Source organism: Caloenas nicobarica, chromosome 6 (genome assembly GCF_036013445.1).
Source record: "Caloenas nicobarica isolate bCalNic1 chromosome 6, bCalNic1.hap1, whole genome shotgun sequence".
NCBI classification, from domain to species: Eukaryota; Metazoa; Chordata; class Aves; order Columbiformes; family Columbidae; genus Caloenas; species Caloenas nicobarica.
In genome coordinates, this window is record NC_088250.1 from 19,370,682 (window position 1) to 19,380,001 (window position 9,320).

Sequence of the window (9,320 nt, forward strand, 5' to 3'; positions counted from 1 at the left end):
TAGAAATAGCTTTGCTTTAAAGATGCGGCCAGTGGTGCAATGAGTTCTTTTATTTTTAAGGTTGATGAGTTTGGGATAAATCTCAGTTAACCTGGAAGTTATAGTTTCATGAAAACATGCACTGAACAAGTCCAAGGGAGTCTCCAGTGAAACACTGGATGTTTTTTCTAGTACGCACCTCAAAATCATGGTGACAATGGACAGGGGTGGATATCAGGTAGCAATTTTAATACAGGTTTTTTAATAGCGATCCTTGATAAAGCTCTAGATCTTTTAAAATAAGCTATAAGATGTGCTTTTAGATGAAATGCGTGCAAAGATTGCCTTCTAGAGGACGTTCTGATTTTTTTTTTTCTTTTTTAAGATATGGTTGTGAGAGGGAGGGTTATTTATGCCTCCTGATCTCATCTTAATTTTCTGGTTTTACGCTGCATGTGTTCTAGGAGGATGAAATACCGGGGGAAAAAGGTACCAAAATATCCTGTAGTATGTTGGCCATCACTTGATCTGTCTCCACACATCACATTGTTTTTACTTTGTATCCTGTAGCACAGGAACTAGAGGAACAGTTGGACTGTATCTGCCTGTATTACAACTGGACCGACATGCTTAACCTGGTTAATTGCTACCCCATGATTAAGTGACCAAGAAGTTCACTTAAAGGCCTGCTCCACCACCTTGACTGCTTTCATTCCTGTGTAACTTCACTGTATTTGCATTGTAGCATAAAATTGTTTCTCTTGTTTTGCTATGCCACTTCTAAACTTGATTCACAGCTTGGTTTTCAGCACAGTTTTACCTGGCATTTATTGCTGCTTTAAAGTTATCAAAGAGCTGGTGTGGAACAGCTGATGATCCAAAATAGGACAAAGATAGACTTGATTGTCAGATATAAACATCCATGAAGAAAACAGGTAAATGCAGCAAAATATAATTAAATATACCTTCCAGTTCATTAACATCTACTGTACTATTGAACTTCTAAGAAATTTTGTTGGCAGCACAGGAACAAAAGGTTCAGTCAACTCCAGCTCACTTTCAGTCCTACCTGGTACTCAGTCTTACTTGCCACTGCCAGTTGGTGCACAGAATTACTGGAACTTTCAAGAACCTTTCCTGACCCATGAGTTTCTTGCTGTGGATATGAACACAGTATCTCAAATTAACTTCTACTTTCATTGTAGGGTCAGGAAGAAAAAATTCTGCCAAGCTGTTTGCCTATACTTGCTTTTTTTTGCCAGTGAGGCGTCAGAACAGTTTACAAAATGAGAAAACTGCATGTGTACAGTCCATCTTTAGCCTCTGAGGCGATTCTCCCAACTGACCCAATGTAGAAAAATCATCAAAGAATGGTCTTTCTGTGCTCTGCTGGCTCTTTCTGTGGGCATGTTGTGTCACGTCGCAAACTGCTACTGCAGCTCTAATCCTCCATCTCATCTTACGTGTTCTCTTCTGAAGCTTTGCAGAAGTGCTGGGTTTTTTTGTTTGGTTGGTTTGTGTTTGTTTTTTTTTTTACCTTCCAGCCATACTTTTTATCCTGCTTGGTCATGTGGCAAAGTCAGGATCTTCTTTCTTTGTTGTTTGCTCAGTTTGTCCCTTGCCAGAGATATAATAAAAGCAGTGGCACATATTGATCATTACTTCTAATTAGGATCAGGGAGGAAGAGTTCCTGGCAGGGCAAAAAGCTTGATTAAATCAACTCCATAGTCTGGTAATTTGGGCAAGACAAGTCATGGTTAAAAGGCTTTATATGAAGTATAATAATTTTAAAAGTCCTTTTAAGTGTCCTGCTAAGTACATGTATATAGTTGTGTACCCCAACCTCTTCCTTTCTAGTTGCGCGATTTAAAAAGGTTACAATTCAAGAACATTCAAAAAACTCCCACGCTACGTTATAAAGTGTATTGCAGAATTAATTTGACAATAATGATTTTGTATGTAAAGAATTTAATTTTTTTGTGTCAGGGTAGGTAAAACAGGGAAGTGAAAACTGTGCGGTAACTTACAGGATGCTTGCATTCTTGAATTCCATGTAATCTGACTTCACAACAAATCATGGTAATACTGTGATTTGGTTTTAATATACCTTGAACTCTTTGCCTCATTTTACATTGAAGGAATAGAATGTTCATATATGAAACTTATCTTAGAATGGTTTTATCAAACAGCTGAATATCAGTCTTACTTGACTTGCATATCACTTTCTTTTTTATTCTGTTAAAGTAATAGCTTCTACATTTTAGAACATCCTTCAGCATGGCCATATTAATTCAGGCAATGTGAAATTCTGCTATGATTATCTTGACTATAAAAGCTACATGTGTGTACACCAGAAGGGAGTTCTCCAAATCTAGGTTCATGTTCTTCATCTAGAGATGGGGTGGTTCTGCAGTTTAGCCAAGCCATTACATTCTAATTGCATCTGTTGTTGAGGAAATCAATCTCTGCTGACAGCTTTATGCCACATACAACACCACTGCCTAGCTCCTGAGAGCCTTTTCAGAATTACTTCGTACAACCAAAAGCTGTTTGTCCCAAATATGAATCCACATCTTTAAAACTGTCCATGCTAACTGGTATTTGAAAATAAGATGTAATCTATATAACCACTTAATTAGAAGATTTAATCATAAAACTGAATTTTACCACATCCAAATGGCAGTTTTAGCTATATATTTTGAGTTCTTCTTCTACACACTGTGGAAAAAGGTTAACCACTTGGGTAACGTCAAGACATCCATTTTGCAGGATTGATTCCATTTCACTGATCTTCTGTTTCTCCAGCTCCTGTATCTCTTTCAGCATCTCTTTACCTTTGTCCTGCAAAAAGAAACTTTCGTATTTCACTAAAACTATACAAAGTATTCGCCCTAACAAAATTCTGTTCTACTGACCTTATTTTAACCTCTTAATGGATTCTAGGGTACAAGTTTGTGTTGGCAGAAGTTAGCACCACAAGGTTTTCTTAGATATCTTTCCTAATATCTAGGAGTCACTTCATCTCCCTGCATCCTTGTCTGATGGATTGAAAATAAATAAAATTAAAGCCACTCTAGGTATTTATGCTACCAAAACTCAAGTAGGCACGTGTCTTATTTTTTAGAACATGTATCTGTAAACAGGAGAGATGCTACTGTTAAAGGTAAGCAACTACCTCCCTGCTTCACCCTGTGTCCAGCTACCTTTGTGGGCTTGGTTCCTTTCCAGTCCCTCCCAAGCCATGGCACAAGGCGGGTCCTCCTCCCTGCCCACACCTCGTGTCCTGGAGAGGTTGAAGCATGAGGACCTGTGTATCTACCTGCAGCTGCTCAAGCATTTCCCCATTATCTGACTAGTGCAGGGTATGTGTGGCCTCCTGCTTTGCAAGACGAGCAGTGCAGATACTTGTCTGGGGGTACAGCACAGCGCTAGGTGCAATTTTTAGTGTTTGAAACATGTGCCTGCCAGATGCCAAGACAATGGGCTTCTGGTGCGCTACAATGTTCTTCGCAATCCATCAAAGTGCATTAAATAGTATCACATTAACAAAATGTGAGGAAGGAGCTTATATAAACCACCTGCTTGCACTGAAATCTAATTTAATCAACATACCTTCATAGTTTCCATAACTACAGCAGCACTTTCATGTTTTTTATAGAGCTCATGTCTTCGATCTGGCTTATTCTGAAAACGTGGTTGCTTCTTAACTGGATCATCATGACCAAATGTAGGGGAGCTAGTTTTTAATAGCTGAGTAATATTGGGCACAAAAATGAAAGGCTTGAATACAGACCTAGAAAGAGAAAACAGAACAGAGATCCTTTACTGATACAGTTGTGTTAAAATTGTCAAGTCAGTAGATTGCTGTATTTTTCCCCATTCTTCAAATTCCTTCTTTCAAGAAAGAAAAGTCTAAAAAAAATAAAACAACCAAAACTTCTAACCGATGTTTAAGTCAATGTCATAGCAGTGTTTTACTAAGTAGATTGGTAAACAGCATTCATGCACATAATGTACATTATGTTCCTCTGATTGTGCTTTTTCAGGAAAGGAAAAAAAAAGGGCAAAAAGGAATATAATTAGACAAATTGCAACACTTTTCATTTAGATATTTGCAACTTTTTATCCTAACTACTTGCTGTTACATCACCTCGCAGGATCTGGAGTTCCAGTAAAGAAGTGAATACAGGGCAGATGAGGCTGCTGAGGCAACACAGACACCATGCTTCCAGTTGTCATAAATCCACCTTCCATATTAATGCCACTCTCTTTGTCACGAAGAATTTCCATCATTATTTCAGAAGTGATAGATCCTATTTAAGAAACAATACAATTATTTACACACAGTGCTACTTATAACACCAACAAAATGGCATGTTCTACAACTGGTGCTTTTTCCTTTGATAAGCAATGCCAATTTTAGTTTGTCTGTGTTGGCAGGGGGAAGAAAAAAATCATTCTAACAGCATACCTGAATATGCAATACACTTGAAAATATTACTGTTTTCCTCAAAGTATTTATTTCAAAGAGTAAGTGATAATGAGCTATAACATTTATGACTTAGAAAAGGGGGAGTACAATGAACCACGGTGTTTCCCAGAAATGTAAAATACATATGGCTAGCAAATGGTTGTTCACACAGTAACTTTTCAGATAAAAATTAGTAGCTTCGATTAAAGGCTGAACTTTCTGAGCACTGTGTGCAAGTCAAGATAAATCACTACAATAGTTATTGGTATTTGTGCATAGTTAATATGCTACTAGGTTGCTTTGGAAATGTAAAAATAATAACTGTGCATGGGTTTTGTGTGTGAAAATGAAATGCCAGGGCTGTTACTACTATTTTTTTTTCTATAATTTTAATCATCTGACCTTCCAAAGCACTTAGGCTTCAAGTTGACAGTTGAAAGGATGCACTGGAGTAATATCATGTTCTATACTCAGAATCAACAGAAACTACAATAGTACATCCATTTGTAAAGAAGCCTTAAGCAACTGCCTTTGTGAGGTATAGTGCCAAATGTTTCCATGAAAATAATTCTTTCTTCTCAGGTGAAACAAAACCCTTTCCACATCTGCCTCTGCATCTATTGTTCAAATAACATTGCTGTTCATGTACTGTACACTGAAGCTTAAATGCTGGTGTGGCATCGCTGGGCAGCGCAGTATTCTAACAGGCAGCACTTGCAGTCGTTTTCCTTCCGAAGGTGGTGAACCCGTAGAGCACGTGCTCATGCCAGAAAAACATTAGTTCATTCACTGTTTTTTTCACTTGAAGGTATCACCTACCATTTAATCTTTTAGTGTTTTCCTCAGTGAAGTTCTAGCTGCATAAAGATTATTTTTTTAAACTGACTTGCTGCTTCCTCTTAAAATAATCACTCTCCTGCTAATTCAGATGTCTCCAATATTATTTTTTATGCATGGTTAAATTGCCTATAGGGAGAGAGTCACGCAGCGCTACATTTCACCAAGGAAACACTCTTAAGTATTCCTACAGTTGCCTGGGAAAGTCAGGGAATTCAAGAAATCAGCAAATCAGATAAACCAAAGAAATTAAAAGCAGCAACAGTCAGTTTGTCAACTGCAAACTGGCAACTTGTCCAGCAGGAAAGAAGATATTGCATATTTTCCACTAGACTTTTTTGTTATTTTGTATTCCTGAAATGCATTCCCTGTTTTCTGAAATATAAATAATGTTTTTCTAAAAATGGTCTTCACATGGTAGGCAGCCTGGAAAAAAAACTGTAATGCCACTGAGTGAAAAAGCTGGGAAGGGTAGATTAAGAAACCAGTGATTTTACTGATACTGTAAACCAAATAGCTAAAAGTTAGGGCATCTATTTAAAATACATCTAAACAAACTGAAACCTGATAACCTGAACACCTAGTGTGATTTTTAAAATGGCTCAGGTAAATGCCTGAAAATAGGGATTTAGAATGAAAACACTGATAGAATCTCAGCATTGTTATAATACAAGTAAATACAGGTATTATGAAAATGCTTTCAGCATTCAGAACCTGCAATTCCCAAAATGAATGCAGGATTTACATGATCACTAGAGCTGGATACCAAAAGGTAATTCATTCTGATGTGCTAACTAAATGCTAAACCTGGTCTGGCAGAGCTCAGCCAAGTAAATAAGAAAAGCAGGGGTGCAGTATAATTTTGGTTCAGATTAATTACTTCACATAAGCAAGTGAATACAGATGCAGCAAAAACCTGCCAGGTGGACACAGTTAGAAGAGAAGTAATAGCTTCTTTCTATGGAAGTCTGAGATATAAGTAAGTTAGTGATTAGGAGCACCTGCTTAGAGTACAGCAAATTATTTTTATTCTGCTCTCAGTGTGTTTTATTAGACTACGCAAGGTTAGAGTAGCAGTTATAGTGAAACTACAAAACATGAAAAAACAATCTCAAAAAATAAATGCAAGATATGTATCTGAATACTGTGCTGTTGCCTTAGGCCTGCATGAATGGTACCAGACTGAAGTGGTTCACAAGGTTCTGCTTGTGGCTGCAAACCACTGGGAATCTATTTTAATCTGATTTTGTTTTTCTTAGAGGTACAGTAATAATATAGAGCTTGTCAAAATGTTTCAGAGCTAGGTCTTACAGAGTATTGCTCTGGTCATAATGTGACTTCTCGGTGTTGTTACTGTTGCTGTGTGTGTGTTTGATATCTGACCCTTGTTTTAATTTTTCCTCATCAACAAATTGGCAAAAATGGATAGAAGACTTCAAGGTCAGCGTTCCTCCTTTAGGCAAAAAGTTGTAAGTTCTGGTTCACCAAATCGTGTGAGCAATTGCCCATATCAGGTGTCTAATAAATTTATGATTTAATGTAGTTCACAAAATGCTTTGCATATCTTAAAAAAAAAATCAAAAATGATACCTTTGTGTTTGTTCAGAAGTTTATAGCCTTCACAATATCGTCCTCTGGATGTGGTCATTCTGGCAGTATTTACATAAGAGTATGTGGCAGCAAAATCAAATTCCTTTTCTCCATCCCACCAGCCCTTGCTTTTGGCATATTCCCTCAGTTCTGGGTGTTCTCTGTCAATCTTGGTTGTGATAGAGAGCTGGTTGGAAATATTCCGTACGCCTCCTGTTTGTAAGGTGAGGAAAGAACCATTTTAATACATTGAATGCTTTTTCTTGGTATTTTGTGTACAATTAGCTTACTAAAGGAAATTATGCACTGAAGAGATTCCTACAGGATCTGTGGTTTATTTTTGGCCTGGGCTATGTGTATCCTTCTGATTGAAATGCCATTGCCACTCAGTTCTGACTCATTTACTTCTATTGCCAACATCATATTTCAGGTTTTGTCTTGGTTATTCCCGTTTTTCCATTCTTCCTCTTAGAGCTCCAAAGACACAGCTTGTCCTTCTAAGTCCACTGGAAGAAGCAGCCACTGCAGGGCCCAGTGCACCTATCCTGGCAGTATTACCCAGTCAGCCAATGGTATTGTCACCGATTGCCACCATCCTTAAGACCATATGTACTGCTGTCATTCTCATGCTGACCACCTTGCTGTCCTCTTGTCTTCCAAGTGCAGAAGTGGCCACCTCTGACTCTGAAAAGCCCCCTGTGAAACTGCTGCCCTCTCCACACTGACACACAGGACGCAAATCCTGTCATTTACAGGCAGGGGTACATATCTGGAGGGTAGTTTGATGCCTTAATGGAATGGTAAATGAAAAGTGGAGAACTGCTAACTGTTGTTGCATTCGAAATGTTTAAAACTAAGAGCATCATCTATACCTTCTACTTTTTCTGCTGCCCAGTATTTTCCTGATGTCTCCAGCACCCATGCTTCCTTTCTGTCGGCGATCAGAAAACTGTTATGGTATGTAAATGCCATGTGGCTCTCCATACAGTTTCCTCCCTGTCCATATTTTTCCAGCAAATCAACTATGACAGTAAGAGCCTTTTCAGCTGTGTCTGCTCTCTCCAGTCCAAGCCTAAAACAAAAGGAAGATGTTATCTTTGGTACTATAAACTTTACATGCAACTGTTCAGCCTGAGTATTCACACTGACTCGGAATGCTATCTCTATATGTACCTGATGCTTGTATGATCTGGTTGAGAGAAAGGAGCAAGTCACTCACATGGCTTGTTTGAAGTGGGTCCTCTCTGTCTTTACCGTGGGGAAAAACAACCAAATGGAAATGCAGAAAAGCCGGGAGAGGGCTCTTAGGAAACGTCTGCAAGTCCTGGGTGGGTATTGGACTGGGGGGGAAACAGCACCAAGAAGAACTGGCTGCCTTCCATGGGTTAATGTGAGTTACACCGGCACCCAGTAGGGCAGGCACAAGAAGCTGGCATTATTTATGTGGAGACATGCAGCTAAGACTGAAACTTAAAAATATGTGTGTGTGAAAGATGAGGGAAAAGGGAAATAAAAACAGACCCTAGGAAAAAAAAAAAAAATCTAGTTCCTGAAGTCCAGCTGCACTCTAGTTAAGAGCCTTGTTTCAGTTTAGCATAGACTATGTAGAAGGAAAAACATTTGACGATTTCCTTGACAGATTCTGTTCTAGCACCTGATACCTCTCATGGGCTCCCAGCTCCTGGCAGAGATCTAATGCCTGTGCCAAGAAATACTTATTTTTAACCGTGGCTAGAGGAGCAGAAGAGACAGACGTGTCATTTAAAAGTGAAAGTGCATATTTCCCCATATCACCCAAACCAAACGTTCTACAGCAAAGTTCCGAGTCCAGCACCCATTACCGACACAGCCCGTGCAGACCTGACGAGGTCCATGCCCAGCAGAGCCTCCTCGTCGCCGACCTCCTCCCTGCCCCACACCGCTTCGTTCCCGATGCACACGCCGTGCTCGTTGGCGCCCATCTCGGCGCCCCACAGCCAGGCGGGCCGGCTGAGCACCACGGCGTGGGTCCGCTGCGCCTGCTCCACCGCCACGAACGTGCACTGCAAAGCCACAGAACCGCCGCGTCCGTGCGCTGCGAACACCTGTACGTCACCGCGGCGGCCCGTCTGCCGCGCCCCCGCCGTGCCCAGCATCTCCGGATTAACCGCTCGGATCGCGGGCCGGGGTCACGCAGAAAACAGGGCGAGAAGGGGGTTGTTTCGCCGCCGTGCCCGCGGCGGGGCCCTCACCTCCAGGCTGGCGCCGGGCGGGTGCGCGGCGGCCGGGAAGTAGACGATCTCTTGCACCTCGTCCGCCGGCCGGTCCGAGTTCTTGCCGAAGACGACGCGACCCCCCGCCGCGGCGGGCGGCAGCGCCACGAAGGTGTCGCAGGAGCGGGGCGGCGGCCGGGGGGCCATGCTGTGGGCGCGGGGCAGCGGCCGCTGCTCGGGGCCGGTGGCG

The 9,320-nt window shown here is 40.9% G+C and overlaps 1 protein-coding gene across 1 annotated transcript; it reads right to left on the reverse strand.

The window, feature by feature from the left end:
- Window positions 1–56: 56 nt before the first annotated feature.
- SCRN3 (secernin 3) lies at window positions 57–9,320 on the reverse strand. The gene is made up of 7 exons (XM_065638205.1): window positions 9,110–9,320; window positions 8,739–8,920; window positions 7,751–7,950; window positions 6,879–7,091; window positions 4,131–4,293; window positions 3,593–3,773; window positions 57–2,821 (listed from the first exon to the last, which is right to left on the reverse strand). Exons 1-7 carry the CDS (start codon window positions 9,275–9,277, stop codon window positions 2,666–2,668), a joined length of 1,263 nt encoding a protein of 420 aa, XP_065494277.1. The 5' UTR covers window positions 9,278–9,320; the 3' UTR covers window positions 57–2,665.

Bases quoted from the DNA above. Each gene is read 5' to 3' on its own strand.
- SCRN3 (XM_065638205.1), bottom strand. From the start codon at position 9,277: ATGGCCCCCCGGCCGCCGCCCCGCTCCTGCGACACCTTCGTGGCGCTG. The intron at 7,951-8,738 runs GTCTGCACGGGC...CTTTTGTTTTAG, and splicing joins CTGGGCATGGACCTCGTCAG to GCTTGGACTGGAGAGAGCAG. The intron at 3,774-4,130 runs GTGATGTAACAG...TTCTCTTTCTAG, and splicing joins GGAACTCCAGATCCTGCGAG to GTCTGTATTCAAGCCTTTCA.